This window comes from Castor canadensis, chromosome 12 (assembly GCF_047511655.1).
Source record: "Castor canadensis chromosome 12, mCasCan1.hap1v2, whole genome shotgun sequence".
Classification (NCBI taxonomy): domain Eukaryota; kingdom Metazoa; phylum Chordata; class Mammalia; order Rodentia; family Castoridae; genus Castor; species Castor canadensis.
Window position 1 is genome coordinate 89,546,602 of NC_133397.1, and position 16,636 is coordinate 89,563,237.

At 39.0% G+C, this 16,636-nt stretch overlaps 1 protein-coding gene across 3 annotated transcripts in view; it reads left to right on the forward strand.

Moving 5' to 3' along the window:
- Positions 1-16,636, forward strand: part of Tmem182 (transmembrane protein 182) — a 56,655-nt gene that overhangs the window by 29,335 nt on the left and 10,684 nt on the right. For 2 of the 3 annotated variants that reach the window (XM_074050460.1, XM_074050461.1), the window contains exon 4: positions 8,136-8,273. The exons of the other annotated variant lie outside the window; for it this stretch is intronic. In XM_074050460.1, coding sequence (XP_073906561.1) covers positions 8,136-8,273 — 138 coding nt within the window. The remainder of the gene's footprint in view (positions 1-8,135; positions 8,274-16,636) is intronic. 3 annotated transcript variants of the gene reach the window in all.

Sequence of the window (16,636 nt, forward strand, 5' to 3'; positions counted from 1 at the left end):
TGTAAGTCAGGATCATCTGTATTCCTATTACTGTAGCCACACCCTATGCTTCCAATACTGCAAAGTCATACTTCCCACTCCTGGGAAACCTCATTTCCTACCCCAGGTTCCTTAGGAGGAGCAAATGAGGTAAACATGGATCCACTCTGTGTCTGAATGCTCTCTCTCCCATGGGATGAAGCCTGTGCTTCTCCTGCTTCAAGGACATTCCCAAGGTCACAACCAAAGTGGAAGGTGAAGCCCTGTCCCTCCCATCCAATGTGCTTCTTCCTGGGCACCTTGGCCAGTTTTTACAGTAGGGAGGTAAATTAACACATTGAGTCTCTCAATGTTCCTTTTGTTTTGAGATAAATCACTGGGCCATACTGAGCACCGGCTTGGCTGGGCCCATCCACAGTTGTGGAGTTCAGACGTGGGGAGAGAGTACAGTCTGTCCTTCTGCCTTGGTGCAGGCATTCCTATATTTTTAGTCCTGCCTGACACTGCCAAGATAAGCAGTGCCTAGAGATGAAGGACGGGCTTGCTGGCCTGTGAGACAGAGCGCCTTGCCTCAAGCTATGGCAACATATGCTGGAGATCCTCTTTTGCTGCAGAGGGAGTTGGGGGGCATTGAGCTTTGTTTTGGCTTCATTTAAAACATTTTATAACACTGTACACTGTGTGTGCCTGAGGATGTGTCGAAACAGAGGATTTGCTCTGTGAACTAGCTTTGTTGGGTGGCTGAGGCAACATAGCAAGTTTTGAAAAAAGGGTGACACTTAAGTTTAGCTTTAAGCTGCAAATAAAATATTTACATTTTGATATGTATGTACAACAAAATAACTTATCAAAACACTAGATTTGGAATTGTGGTCATTTGGGTTGACTTCTCTCTCTGTACTCTGTATGAAAGAAGGTTTATTGTATAAATTGTATCACATATAATCAAGAGGAAATTGTAATTTTTTAACGGAACAAACTCTTTTAGCATACAAATGAACACCCATAGAGACACCCTTTGTTCTTGCTGATTTCTCATAATGAGTAGCAACAGTAATACTAGAGCTTATTTCATGTCTATCCCAAATGCTCAGCTATAGGTCACCCCCTCGTGAGCCCCTACTTGTGTCACTGTAATGACTATGTGACTGGTTTTCCTTGTTCTATCCTTTCTCTTAGCAGTTCATTCTCTATGTAGTTATAAGAGTTGTATGTTCTGTTCCAATACCAATAGGACTGTTATATCTGAATGATGACTTTCAGTGACTCCCTAATCCCTTTGGAGTGGCGTACAAGCCATTATTATCTTTCCAGTTTCCTCAGTTTCTCTCTGCCACATCCACAGAATGGCAGGAAGGAAGCAGGGAAATTCAAATTCCATGGAAGTCTTTCCTGCTGTGTTTGGAATGGCCTTGCCCTTGCCTTCTGCCTTGTGACCCAGCACAACCTATCTTTCCTCACCAGAAGTCAGTCCTGAAATTTTGGTCTGTCTGTGCAGTATTCTATCAGGCACCATGCTATCCATGCCCATTTCTGCCTGGCATGAATCACACAGTGACCAACTGTCTGCTCTTGCCCTGCTGCAGTGAGTTTGTGAGGGTGAGGATTAGAACTTTGAACAAGCTTCAGCACAGGTTTGCTCTACTAAGTGGCTTCTGGTTGTTAGCAGTGTGTCCATTTGCCAAGTGAGGTTGGCAGGTGATCCCTTTTAGGGGTGTCTGGGGAGACACGTTTGTTAATGGATGGATGTGGATGGCTTGGAATGGAACTTATTCTAAAACAACCCACTGTTAAAGCTTCAGGCTGCTTTTGTCCATCGTGTAAATTAGTAATGGTTTATTGCATTTTCATTACACTCCTATTAGAACAGGAACTACTTGGGGTTTTATTTTTCTTACCATTTACATGGAACTCAGAATAGATATCCATTCTGCCACTAGCTTCTTGTCTGTGGTAGCCTGCACATGGGCACATCATAGACACCTGCAGACACACCCTCAGACACAGACATGCTGCACACACATATGAGTGCATACACACACACATGCACAGACACACATGACACACAGGCACACTCCTATATACTACTACAAATTAACATGCATATTTAACAGTCCACATATTTCATGCTTTTCATGGTCCTATAGTTTTAGGTGATTTTTGCTTTCTCCCTCACTGAAGAAAAGAATTTCTTGGAAGTTCCTGTTTCCTGGTTATGTTAGATAGTTTTCATAGACATCACACTTTTGATTCCAGAATTAAAATGTTCAGTTATAATCAGTAATTGTTATGTGGGATGGATAGGTGTAACCATTGTCCAAAGTAAACTTAAGACAGAGAATCCAGCATAAAGTGAGTTAAGTTTGTGTGCTTTGGCAGCTCCTCTGCTTACTGGTGATGTCACTCTGGTAGACCTTGGTTTTCTAACACAGAACACTGTATCATTTATACCAGCTTACAAAGAGAATTTTTTTTTTCATTTTTCTTTTATTATTCATATGTGCATACAAGGCTTGGTTCATTTCTCCCCCCTGCCCCCACCCCCTCCCTTACCACCCACTCCACCCCCTTCCACTCCCCCCCTCAATACCCAGCAGAAACTATTTTGCCCTTATCTCTAATTTTGTTGTAGAGAGAGTATAAGCAATAATAGGAAGGAACAAGGGGTTTTGCTGGTTGAGATAAGGATAGCTATACAGGGCATTGACTCACATTGATTTCTGTGCGTGGGTGTTACCTTCTAGGTTAATTCTTTTTGATCTAACCTTTTCTCTAGTTCCTGGTCCCCTTTTCCTATTGGCCTCAGTTGTTTTAAGGTATCTGCTTTAGTTTCTCTGCATTAAGGGCAACAAATGCTAGCTAGTTTTTTAGGTGTCTTACCTATCCTCACCCCTCCCTTGTGTGCTAAAGCTTTTATCATGTGCTCATAGTCCAATCCCCTTGTTGTGTTTGCCCTTGATCTAATGTCCACATATGAGGGAGAACATACGATTTTTGGTCTTTTGGGCCAGGCTAACCTCACTCAGAATGATGTTCTCCAATTCCATCCATTTACCAGCGAATGATAACATTTCGTTCTTCTTCATGGCTGCATAAAATTCCATTGTGTATAGATACCACATTTTCTTAATCCATTCGTCAGTGCTGGGGCATCTTGGCTGTTTCCATAACTTGGCTATTGTGAATAGTGCTGCAATAAACATGGATGTGCAGGTGCCTCTGGAGTAACAGTCTTTTGGGTATATCCCCAAGAGTGGTATTGCTGGATCAAATGGTAGATTGATGTCCAGCTTTTTAAGTAGCCTCCAAATTTTTTTCCAGAGTGGTTGTACTAGTCTACATTCCCACCAACAGTGTAAGAGGGTTCCTTTTTCCCCGCATCCTCGTCAACACCTGTTGTTGGTGGTGTTGCTGATGATGGCTATTCTAACAGGGGTGAGGTGGAATCTTAGTGTGGTTTTAATTTGCATTTCCTTTATTGCTAGAGATGGTGAGCATTTTTTCATGTGTTTTCTGGCCATTTGAATTTCTTCTTTTGAGAAAGTTCTGTTTAGTTCACATGCCCATTTCTTTATTGGTTCATTAGTTTTGGGAGAATTTAGTTTTTTAAGTTCCCTGTATATTCTGGTTATCAGTCCTTTGTCTGATGTATAATTGGCAAATATTTTCTCCCACTCTGTGTGTGTTCTCTTCAGTTTAGAGACCATTTCTTTTGATGTACAGAAGCTTTTTAGTTTTATGAGGTCCCATTTATCTATGCTATCTCTTAGTTGCTGTGCTGCTGGGGTTTCATTGAGAAAGTTCTTACCTATACCTACTAACTCCAGAGTATTTCCTACTCTTTCTTGTATCAACTTAAGAGTTTGGGGTCTGATATTAAGATCCTTGATCCATTTTGAGTTAATGTTGGTATAGGGTGATATACATGGATCTAGTTTCAGTTTTTTGCAGACTGCTAACCAGTTTTCAAAGAGAATTAATTGAAATAATAAATGAAAAGTGGCTGTATGCAGTAATGCCTCAACTATGTTTGCTATTATTATTACTAGTCCTTGAAATAAAATGTTCTTGTCAACAATGCAATTGACACTAACAGATAATCTCTGATCTCATGGACCTAGGATAAGGACAGATTTTCATTTCCAATACATACATTAGAAAGTCCCCAGGCTTTCAATATGTGTGTGTCTGCATAATTCTGTATATTTATAGATATACGCATAAGGTTATGTGTGTAACTATACAATTTAGATGGAAAGATATTTTTGTCTGACTGGTATTTTGTATTGTTTCAGACTCTTGGTTCTTGAATGTCTCTCAAAGAAGGCTGAGTTTTATTTTCTTGTAATTTATAAGAGCCTGTAAAAACTTCAAAACCTTGTTTGGATGGTTTTGGACTATGCCTAGTGAAAATATCTCTAAAAATCCATCTATATAATTCAATGTTTAACTTAAGCAATATAGAACTTTTACTTATTCCTTCTTTAACATGAAGCAACAAAATACCCCTCAGATGAAAATTTAAAAATACTGCAGAAGGAAAAATACTAAAAACGTAGGAAATGCTGTACATAATATGTTGGCTTATTTCAGTATACTCTGGGCTGATGATTTTCAATCTAAATATACTAGAATAAATTACTAGTGAAATTAACACTGTAAGGGTAAAACTTTAATCTGTTTAGGAAAGTAAACTCCAAGTGAACCATGTACATAACATCTGAGAATAGATTGACTCTGTCCACAGAACTATCTGTGAATAGTTCCTCATTTCAACACCTGGTCAAAGAGCCTTATTAGCTCAATTCATCACTTTACTTATAATCAACAGAACTTAATTTCTTTGAAAATAATCTTTAATTCTGGCCTCTGTGTTAGAGACTCCAATGACACAAGCAAGAAAACTTTCAATGTCCCAGTCTCTAGAATTCAATTATTTCTTCTTCAGTATTTTTTACTTGCTGTTCTTCATATTGGATAATTTTCATTGCTTGATCTTCAAGGTCACTTTCTCATCTCCATTCTGTTATTGAGCCCACTTGTGGATTGTTAAATTTCAGATAATACATTTTTTAATTCTAGAAACTTAATGTATTTCTCTTGCTACAGAGTGTTTCTTTGAAAATCTCTTTTTTATTCATTTCAAGAGTATTCATCTCAATTCATAGAAAATAGTTCTGATAGCTGCTTTAAAACCTGTCTGATAACTCATAATCTGAATCTTTAGGTTGATATTTTCTGATTGACTGTTTCTCTGAGAATTGGTGAGATTTTCATGGTTCTTGATAGATTAAGTAATTTTAGGTTGTATCCTAGACATTTGAATATTACCTTGTCACAATTTTCATACTGTTAAAATTCCCTGGAGAAGGTGGAATTTTTTTTTTTAAGCAAGGCATCCATCTTTTCTTCCTACCCTTTCCTTCTGTGGTGGCAGTTTCCATGTCAACTCAGTTTGTCATGCCCTTTGTGTGCACCTTGGGTACTTGACTGGTTCTTACAATGCAATTCAGTTCTCTAAGACTTTGTTATACATCTGGGCATTTTTCTGAGCTTGTGCAGCTTGGGGGTGAGGTTGGTGTTTGTATAGGCTCACATACAGAATTTCAGAGTCTCTTCTTCTGGTCTCTTGTCTGTGGAGTTTCCTTTATACCTTCAGACTTCCAGGGCTCCTTTCCCTGTTTCTCTTGCCAGAAAGATTTTATTCTCTTAGAATTTTGGCCCTGTGTGTCCAGTGACACAGTTCCATGCAATTGTGCCACAGAACAAAAGAGCAAGAGGCAAAAAAATACATAAGTGGGACTCCCCGACTGTTTGGTCAAAGGTTGTAACTACTGGCTCCTCGACCCAAGGGTTGGATCATCTTTTGGATCACAAGTGGCATGCCTACACCAGGATAGCAGCACAGATCTGCATTGTAGCTGGCCTGGAGACAGGACTAGGGGAGTAGAAGAAGAGCTGTAGATGTGGGGATCCCTTGCTCTAGTTTTCAGGGGCCCTGATCCTGGATCTCTACTGGAATGGTAGTCTTGACTAGCATTTCTTGTCCTTTGTACCATTTGCACAGCTCTTAGTTTGGCTTGCCTTCAAATCCAGGAGCCGCACCCCAGACCCCTTTTAAAAATTTTGTTTTTGAGACCTTTACCTGAGTTGGCTTTGGATTTATGATCCTCCTGTCTCTGCTTCTGGAGTAGCTTGGATTACAGGCATGTACTATCATAACCAGCCGTGAGTTGACCTTTAAGGTTTGACCTCCATTCTATATCCACTTGTCAGAGTCCTCAGACAGCATTTGTTCACTATACACTTTTAGTTGTGGTTAGGGGAATGACAAAACAGCTCCTCATTCTGAGGACTGCCTCTTGTTAGTGTTTATACTCCTCAAACTTGGTACAGGACCCACCATGAGCTAGACATCTCCACCCTTTTTTGTGAGTGAGATGAAAGGAAATGAAAAAATGTGAGACTCATTAATTATCTATTAAATTTTGGTAGGACAGGGCTGGCAAATATTTGTCCTACAGTCCGCAACTCTTACATTTCCACACTCAAAACGGACATTAATACAGTTGCCTTTCTGAAGCCAAAGAAAATTGGTTTCAGGATTCTCATGGACCCCAAAACCCATGGAGTCTCAAGTCCCTTCTATTAAATGTCATAGTGTTTGCATAGACCCTCTGCACATCCCTCATTCCACTTTATATCATCCCTGGATTACTTATAATACATTATGCAATGTGAATTCTATGTAATTAGTTATTGTACTAATATATATTATTTAATTGTTATTGTAATTATTGTTTAGAGTATAATGATAGAGAAAAGTCTGCAAATGTCATTATACACACACTTTTTCCAAATATGTTGTGTCTGAGGCTGGCTAAGTCCTCAGATACAGAGCCTGTGATTTGGAGGGACAGCTGCATTTCTTCACTGCCCTGCTTCTTGCCAAGCCTGAGTACAAGTGTGGGACCCTTTCTAGCACAGCTGACCTGAAGCCACGCAGAGTGGTCATCACTGCCATGTGAGGAAAGCTGACTCATCCTGGTCTTCAGGACTTAGTTACCCCCACAAAGACTCAGCCTTCCCTTCTCATCTCTGTGGCTCCTCTCCTCAGATTTCTCTCTCCCCCCTCCTCTTCTAAGATTCACGTTGACTGACATAGTTCTTCTTTGCCAGGCTGGCTTATTGAGAAAAAATAATTCTTTGCTTTACAATAAAGATACTATATGTTTAAAAAATCTAATTTGACTAATATGTTTCGCTGAGCTTTCTTCATTTATACCAACAAGAATTCATTTTAGTGTTTTAGCCTCCGGGAAATGATGAATTTGTTTAATAGATTGGTAATTATCCAGCTCAGAAATGATCATTAGAATTCCTTTTCATTTGATTACTATAAATCACCAAACACACAATCCATTTATCACCAGCTGCATCCATTAACTCAGCCTTGCTTGTCCTTGACTACAAGCCACCTGAGTTACTCATTTTGATTCTTTCTAAGTATAAATATTAATAGAAAGTGGTACTCCTTAAGTAAATCTGATATAAAATTTCAGATTTACTTGGAAAGCATAGCTGTACAAACTTTTATAAATGATTTAGCTTTTATTGTCTTAGAATATTTTTCAAGTCAGCCATGACTTGAATAGAAGTGTCCTTTTTGGTTAGGAGTTTGGGGTGATTATTATCAGTTGTCAAAGGATCACTCCTGGACAAATATCATCTTAGTAGAGAAGGTGAGGCTGTGCTTGTAAATCACGAGAATGTCTTTCATATCTGTACTTTTGGCGCTAACTAAACACCTGTATGTGATGTACTAGATAGAACTTGAGGTATTACAGTTCTGAAATGGAAAATCTGGTCAGAAAACTGAGCTCCCCCAGTATGTTATGTGTGTGTGTGTGGTGAGAATTACAAGCATGAAGACTTGTCATGAAGAATGTCACCTACGTGGACATCACCGAACCTAAGGTCATCTGGTAAGAACTCATGTGTAAGATAATTCAGGACCCCTCCTCTGGGATTCCATCTAGCAGTGTTATGATTGGATTTAGACAAATGAAGAGCAAAGAAAGTTACTGTAGGGCAGTCTGCTTAGTCCACAAGCCAACTGTGTTTTTCTTTCCCCTTTTTTCTCCTGCGGTCTCTAGTTTACCGTGGTTTCTGGGCAGTCCTGATGCTTCTAGGGGTACTCGCTGTTCTGACTGCAAGCTTTCTGATCATCTGTGCAGCCCCCTTTGCCAGCCACTTTCTCTATAAAGCCGGGGGAGGCTCATACATCGCTGCAGGTAGGTACAGTGCAAATCCTACTGCATCCAGTCAGAGTCTGTCTCCATATCTTCATTGTCTCTAGCTTTGGACTTAGGTCTAGATTTTGGTTTTCCAGTAATAGTCATATAGTAATGTTCACATGTAATAATTCTTGCCTGCTAACTGTATGCCTGACACTTTCCAGAACCTTTCCATTTTCCATGTGCTATCACACTTAACCATCACGCAGCCTAGTTTGGATGTCTCCCCATTACAGGAATGCCAACACTGAGGGTTGGAGGGGAGAGATCTATAAGGTCCTTAGTCCCTCTTGCTTTATTAATTTCCTATCTGCAAAATAGTGGTCATAACACATCTCTCCATAACACCAGGATGTAGGTGAATGGTTTTGTATACTCTTGAAAAGATAGCCGCATGGTGACATTTTTTGATAGACCTATCCTCATGGTTTATTTAACACAAGTGAAAAATCCTTTTCTACATTGTTACTATTCAGTTTTCTTAACTGTGGTTCACTTGTATTATCTAAATATATTCTTTTCTGTATAAAATCTGCATATATTTTCATCAGCTTTCTGACTAGTTTTTCTAATTCCTGCTAAAATGATCATGGTAGAAATAGAAAAGAAATTGAATGGATGAGTCTAGTGAATTTTAAAGCTTTTTTCATTTAATTTGAAAGTAAAAGCCAGATCACTATTATGAAAAATATAAGCACAAATATTGTAAGGATAAAGAAAGATAGACCAACTTCAGCATGCCTGAGACCAAACTGCCCTGATCATGCTACACCATGGCATCAGATCAGAAGAATGCTGTGTTTCTGTGGACATTGTAGTAAAGTTAAAGGAACAAAGCAGAATGGGTGGCTCTGCTGTCTTTAGAATTATTGCACTGACAGTTCACAACATAACTCAATCAGTGACCAGTCAGCAAAACTCTCTGCATAAATGGTGCTTAATTCTTCAGAGGGAATAAAAGGATAATGAGTTATGGATCCTCTGCTAAAGAGCTCAAAAAAATAAAAAGAAAAAAAAACTGTGAGAAGAGCTCTGTTTAAGTGCTCTGTCTTTCTTTTGTCTTCTACTTCAACTTTTTTTTAATTGGATTTACTCACTAGAGCACACAGTATTTTAATAATCTTTTTTTCCTTTTGTGGCACTGAGGTTTGAACTCAGAGCTTCAAGCTTGCTAGGCAGGTGCTCTACCAAACTGAACCATATCTCCAGTTCTTTTTTCTCTGATGATTTTGGAAATAGAGTCTCCTTTTTTACCCAGGCCAGTTTTGACTTCAATCCTCGTAACTGAGGCTTCCTGCCATCACTGGGATGACAGAAGCACCACCACATCCAGTTTGCTTTGGTTGAATTAGGGTCTTGCAAACGTTTTTGCCTTGAACCACAGTCCTCCTGATCTCAGCCTCCCAAGTAGTTGGAATTACATGTTTGAGCTGCTGTGCCTGGTAAAAATCCTTTTTTTATTAAGGTAGAATTCACATGGCATCTAACTTACCACTTTGAAGTATCAGTGAGATTTTTAATATGTTCACAGATTCTTCAGATATCACCACTATCTTATTTCAGAGTATTTTTATCACACTGGAACTCTGTCCTCCCTTTTTCTCCTCTTACCACAAACCCTAAGAAACCATTATCCTATTTTCTGTCTCTATGAGTTTGCTTATTCTGGGTATTTCATGTCAGCTGAGTCATACCACACATGGTACATGGCCTTCATGTTTGCTTCTTTCACTTAGATCTCATGCTTTATAAACCCTCTGCCTAAATTCATAATTCTGTTAAGACCAAACCCATTATAGCCCTTAGTGTCTTCCTTGCCAAATGGTGTTTCTCTCCTAAACTGCATACTTTTATATGGTCTTCCCAGAAATAACAGCCCTCTGCTAAAATGTGTAATTATATGTTTCTTTTTATCCTTTGCTTTCTTTTTAAAATAGTTCGTCGATAAAGGAAATATAAAATAACAGTAATTATAACTAACACATTATGAGTAGCATGATTGTTTTAAGCCCAGAAATAATTTGATCCTAGATTTGCTCCTATTAGAGTACTGTGTGTGTGAGTCTATATGTGTGTGTTTAATACTTTTGGAAATTTTCCATTTTATAATTTGTAAAAAAAAAAGCAGTATACCCAAAGAATTATATTTGGCTAAGATCTCTGTAGGAAGATAACACATTTGACAGGAACTCATATAATTCTATGCATGTGACCAGTGGGTTTTCTTTAGTCAGTGAATCTCATGTTGCATATAGTAAAAGACAGAGAGGTTCCTTTGTTAGTAATTCATGCAAATGACTTTGGAATTCTGAGGTTTTCTGGGAGCCCATTCTAAAAGCCACTAAACTAGGTGATTATGAAAAGCTTTTCTTTAAATTTTACTTTAAATTTCCTTGGTGACACACCTCTATATTGTTTGTGTATTAATTTTTGTTTTGCAAGAATAGAGAGAGAGATTTTTGTTGTATGATCTAAAATATTGCTACTCATTTTATCATTTGGGTCAAGAAAAGTCATCATGTGTTCAGGGGTGAAGTTGACTGTCCAATAACAATTTCAACCATGAAGCACAATCTTTTTAAATAGTTATGAAGCTAATAAATATTCTTAACCTTGAACATTTAGGGACATAGAATTTTTTAACTGTGACAACTGTTATTAACAGTTTCTGACAATGTGACTAGGCAACTTGTTCTTTCAAAGTAGAAGGTGCATGCTTACATGCTATTCTATGGAAAACATGGAATATTTGTCTTATTCTAGGTTTGTCAACCAGCCAAGTTTCTTCTAATGTGTCACATTTAATACAGCACCACACATGTCATTTACTGAGCTAAACTGAGTTGAATTTCTAAGGCATTTTTTGGTTGGATTTTATATGTTCAAAATATGGAGGTCTCACTAATGTGCCAACTATTCCAAAGTCTCTTCCATTTTAGGGCTTGCTTGTCATTGCCTCCTTGTTTCCCATGCCTTTCCTATGCCAACACAGTTCTCTGCTGGACAGTTAGGAACAGGTGCAGCCTGGGCTCAGTGTGCTGTGGCTGCTTTATCAATGCGACAAACAGGACTGGACACTCTTTATTTTGGCAGATGAGTCTTAGGGAAGGGCACAACCAAATTCCAATGTCCATTTTGGGGCATGTGCATGTAGGAAGACTTTTAGCATCAGCAGAAGATTGTTTGGGGGGCATTTCATGCTTGGCAAAAGGGTGCTGATGCTGCAGCTGTCTGTTGGGAGCAAGGGGTGGGTCTGTGGTATCTCTGTGCTGGACTAAGAAAATCCAAGCCTAGAAAGCAGGTGTGGCCATGCCCTACATGCCCTACACTTAGGCTGATCTTTCCTCAGGCAGACCAGGACATGTGTTCCTGAGGAGGGTCCGTGCTAGACAAAGCATTGGTAACTGTCAGGACATCATGACTCAAGTCTGTGTTTCAGTAAGTCATCACACACCTCATAGCCTGACTAACTGCTGTGATTAGTTTTATTGTGGATGCATGGAGAACTCTGATATCAACGAGAGGATTTGTCATTTGTGTTCTCTTGCCAAAATACAAGTGTCAATCCCTTGTTGAATATTTGAAGTAATGGGAAAGCAGCAGGGAATGTTAGAGTGAGTAGGGATGGCAGACCAAACACTTGGGTTATACAGAGAAAATTATTATAGAACTGAACATTCCCAATCCCAGTCTACATGGAACAACATAAGCACAACTATTCATGTGCAGGAGTAAGTCAGGTGAGTGATGAGATGGTGAGGACATTCTAGAACGCTGAAACTGAGGGATAAGTCATTATAACCAGAGCTGGTATTTTGCCAGCAAGTCAAGGTAGAAATGCCCTTCTGCCATAATTCATAGCTCCTTGTCCTGAAGAGCAGGTTAGGATGGCTGCTAAGTTTGTGTGCTAACTGGAGAGGTGGACAGAGTCTCTGACCTGGGGCTGGAGCAGAAGAGCTTCTGAGTCTTGACCAGAGCTCTATTGGCCTTTTTGGGTAGTTAACATCTACCCAAGGATGAGAATAGCCCCTGTTTCAGGCACAGGATGTTTTCATGGAAGCAGAGGATACCTTTGCCATGTAATCCTGTCCGTTGGATACTAGTAGAGGCAGACTTGTGGTTTGCTTCTGCATATGCCTGCTTGCTCTGCCCCATCCCGTGACGCCACCGTATGCTTTTCCTCAGGGACAGCTGTTTCCTGGGTTGTCATTGCTCACCAGGGACATAAACATAGCAGGTTGGCATGAATTGTGTAAATCCTGTGCCATGCAGGACAAACAGCCTGAAGCTTAGCCTTCGCAGTCTCACGCTGTCCCCACCTGCTCTGGAGCAATTGCTGTATGAAAGTGGAATGATGTGAACACTCTTAAAAAGGTAGTGAAGACCAGTTAATGTAAATAGAATAACAAAACATCATCCCCAGCACGTAAGATGAATTTGGAAAGAAGTGAAACTTGAGGCTTTTTTCCTTGTTTCATTCAAGAGATAAGGAACATGGCTGCAGTTCATTAGTAAACCACATTTAGTTTTACACACAGTAAGAGAGCTATAAGTGGCTACATAATAAAAGACATGTCTTTTCCTTTTAATCCAAGGAGAAATAGTTCTCAGAAGCCAATGAGTTTCATTAAGTGATTCATATTTCCTTTGGTTGAGACCAACACAAAAGTTTCACACAGCAATTCCTGGTTCATGCCTGACTCCTCTCATTCTCCTCCAGACAAAGCAGAATGTGGTCCTCATCAGAGCAGGAGAGAAGTATGTGATGGTGGCAGGAGACCCAAAGCAGGAAGGGATTAGGAGAGAATTTCTGATGGTCTGGAGGCTCCCTGTTTCTGCTGCACTTACCACCCGTATCTATACCATTGCAAGCTCCAAGTGACAGGCATCCTGAATGGTGACAAGGACAGGAGGCTCTGCATGGGGAGATCAACCTGGGGTGAATACTTAGTGGTAGTAGCTTTTTTAAAGCTACTTTCAGATGTCTTTCCTATGGTACAAGAAATAGACTTCCTGGAGAAATCAGAAGTTGAACATCCAAATAGGGAACAGATATTTTCCCCAAGTCCAGGGCTCACATTTCCCCAGAGCTCCGGTGTGTTGGAGTGGGGTGGTGGAAAGGAGGCGTTCTTAATAAAATTACTCGTTTTGATATACCCACCAGCCAGATGTGCTCCCTGAGGTAGAGTTAGTGTCCTAATTTGAGCAGCAGTTTAGATTTCTCCAAAGCTCTTTCGGAGCAGAACACTGGAAGACTTCATTATCTCATGCTTCTATAGAACCTGCTCTGTGTGCCTTGCATCTTCAGGTGTCACATGTGGGAATTTGTCGAAACAATGGTTTCTGGATACTAGGTACTATACCATTACAATGTGGGGAGACTTTCCTTCAAATTTTAATTTGGGTTTTCTAACATCCTGGCTCTGACATTTTATATAAAGGTCAAGTGTTTGAGAAAGACAACTTTGCACAGGTGCTCTGCATAGGAAAGAACTGGGAAGAGTGTTTAACTTTAAAAAATATTTTAAAATGCTATTACGTTTCTTTCTTAGGTTCTTCCACAAACATTTCTTTCTCCCACGTTGCTTTTCAGTTGAAGTGTGTAACAGGTTCTCAGAATACCTTTCAAGTGGGGTGCTCGTATGGCAGATGAACTTATGCCATGACACTGAGGGAACTAAAGCCCCAGTGGAAAAATTTCAGAGACACATTTCAAAGTCTGCTCTCTGAGCCTAAAACAGCTCAGCTAGTGAGTGTCCTAGAAGGGAATGAGTATGAAGCCCAGAGGAGACACAGACCAGTTTCTCCAGAGAGCTGTTACTTTCCTAACGTCTCTAGCTCTTCCTGGCTCTTGTATCCCTGTTGGAGACATTCTGAGTCATGGTCTAACTCCTGCCCAGAAAAATTTAGGCAGCAAGAGGCCAGTTCAGTAAGAACTTTGGTGGAGATTTGGGAGAAAATCTTGAACTTTGAGTTGGAACAAATACTCCCTTACACCTGCAGCATCCCTCTTTAAGAAAAAAAACATCAGTGGTGCTGTTCTTCCCAGACTAGAGCTAAGGCTTTAACTTTTTCTCAACATGACATATTATTATGCTGTATAATTAATCTTCACTTATTTCAGGGGGTTTTCAGATGTGTAAAATGACAGGATTATTGCTAGCCTATAAATAGTGTGTCTGGTCTAGAATTAGGTTTTATCACCATGGAAAGACAGACTGAGTTCCCATATGCTTTATTCTCCTTTTCCAAAGTTTGTGTATCATTAACATTTACTATTTACTCAGTAGAGTAAGGAATTTAATTTCTTTGCAAATATTCTCTTTCATTTCACATCTTCCCCCAAATAGTCACTTTAGTCAGAAATAACTTGTATTGAATGGCTGAGAAATATTGATTAGTTTCTTTATTAAATTTTTCAGTTTTATGAGACCTTGTTTTTTCTTTATACTTTCTTACATGAAGAAAAAAAAGTCCCATGACATATAGACCCATCTAAATGGCCCAATTGTTCTATGCTGAGTTTGTTCTAGAAGTTTTACTTCATATAATTAAAGAGGCTGGTGGAGAAGGATGGGGGGTTTGCTCTACTGAACACTTAGAGCAGAAAATGTCTTTAATATGAACAAACCCAAGTCTGGATTCATCTTTTCTTTTCACAATGTTCGGCAATGGACTGTGGGGTGACTGGTGCCACCCTGTGGAGTGGCCTGGTATGACACTGGAGGTAATGGATCCCTCACTTCTTTCACGGAGTCTCAGAAGTAGAAGGCACCATGATTCCTTTACTTCTTAGCCGGTTCTGAAATATCCCAGTCACTTGAAAATCTCTGGCACTGTGAGTGATGCCAGAGTAATACTGGCTGGCCATTATCAGGGGCTCATGCCAAACCACCACTACCACCATCATCATTGCAATGAAATTAGCTAATGCTGATTAGGTATTAACATGTTCTAAGCATGGTTCTAAGTGCTATGCCTCATTTCATTCCTTATGGCTGCTTTCTGACAGGAGTGCTTGCATGATCTCTGTTTTACCAATGAAGAGATTGAGATACAGAAGTAAGAAATACACTCAAGTTTACTCAGTAAAGTGTAAAGCTTTCTAGCCAGTAAACCTTTGAGGAGGGATTTGAACCATGGCAGGCAGAATCTATAATAATAATCAATAATTGTGAGTAAATGCTTCCTAAGCAGTAGGTGAAACTCTGCCCTTCATATTAAACCTTAATTATTTGTAGAGATGGACACACCCTCCTGTTTATTCTCTGTTGGTAACTATTTCTCAATAGAGTACAGAATATTGAATACATGGATGTTCATGTTCAGTTATTATGCCAGTCTAAGAAAGTCATAAATGTTTGGGAAGTCCAATATGTATTATATAGGACTGGTTAATTAGATAGGACTAGAAGTCCAGAAAATAAAAGGGAAGATGCAAATATATATCTAGAACATAGCTTGGTGAAATGTGTGCATCAGTGAACATTGAAAAACCAGATGGGTATAGTCATGGTATTAGAGCTTTATAAGGAATTATGACTGTCTCAGAAAATTGGAGAGAAATCAGTGGAAAATAAGTCTGAGAAAATGAAAAATGTAGATGTCAAGGATGTTGGTTACTATGCTTTAGTTATTTTATAATTTCTGAAATATGGTGCATGAAAAGAGCACAACTTTATGATAAGAGAAGACAATAGCCTATTAATGTAAAGAAGAAAGAACTAATTATTATAAAACACTATCTAAATTATTTTTAAGGACGTCTAGCTTATTTTCCCAGAAAAATGTGGTAATATTTATGAAATTGCTTTGGAAGCACATTACAATATAATGACAAGTATTACTCTTTAGCAAATGCAGAATCGGCAGATTTCTTTTTTCTCATCTTATAACATGTGGAAGGATAAATACACATGTGGACTTGAGGATAAGCTGTGAGAGAGATCAGCCTGCACAAATCCCATATTTCCTCCTCTAGCATGACACATAGGACCTTGTGAAAATTGGAAAAGGCTCAACAGTGCAATTTTAAGGTTCCTAGTATATTAAAGTTAACACATGTAAAAAGAGTTTTGTAAATATTGTGACATTTAAAAATATTTATATTTAAACATTAATGCTCTACACTTTTGAAATGATTACATAAGTGAAGGGAACCTATATACAGTAATCCTTCCTTATCTTCAGAAGATAGGTTCCAAGACCCCCAGAGGTTGACAGACTATGCTTTTTCATATATATACCTATGATAAAGTTTATTATATAAATTAAGCACAGGAGATTAATAGAAATAACTGCAATACAATAGAATGATCATGGCAATATAGTGTAATAGAAAGCTTTCTAAAACTTGTCAA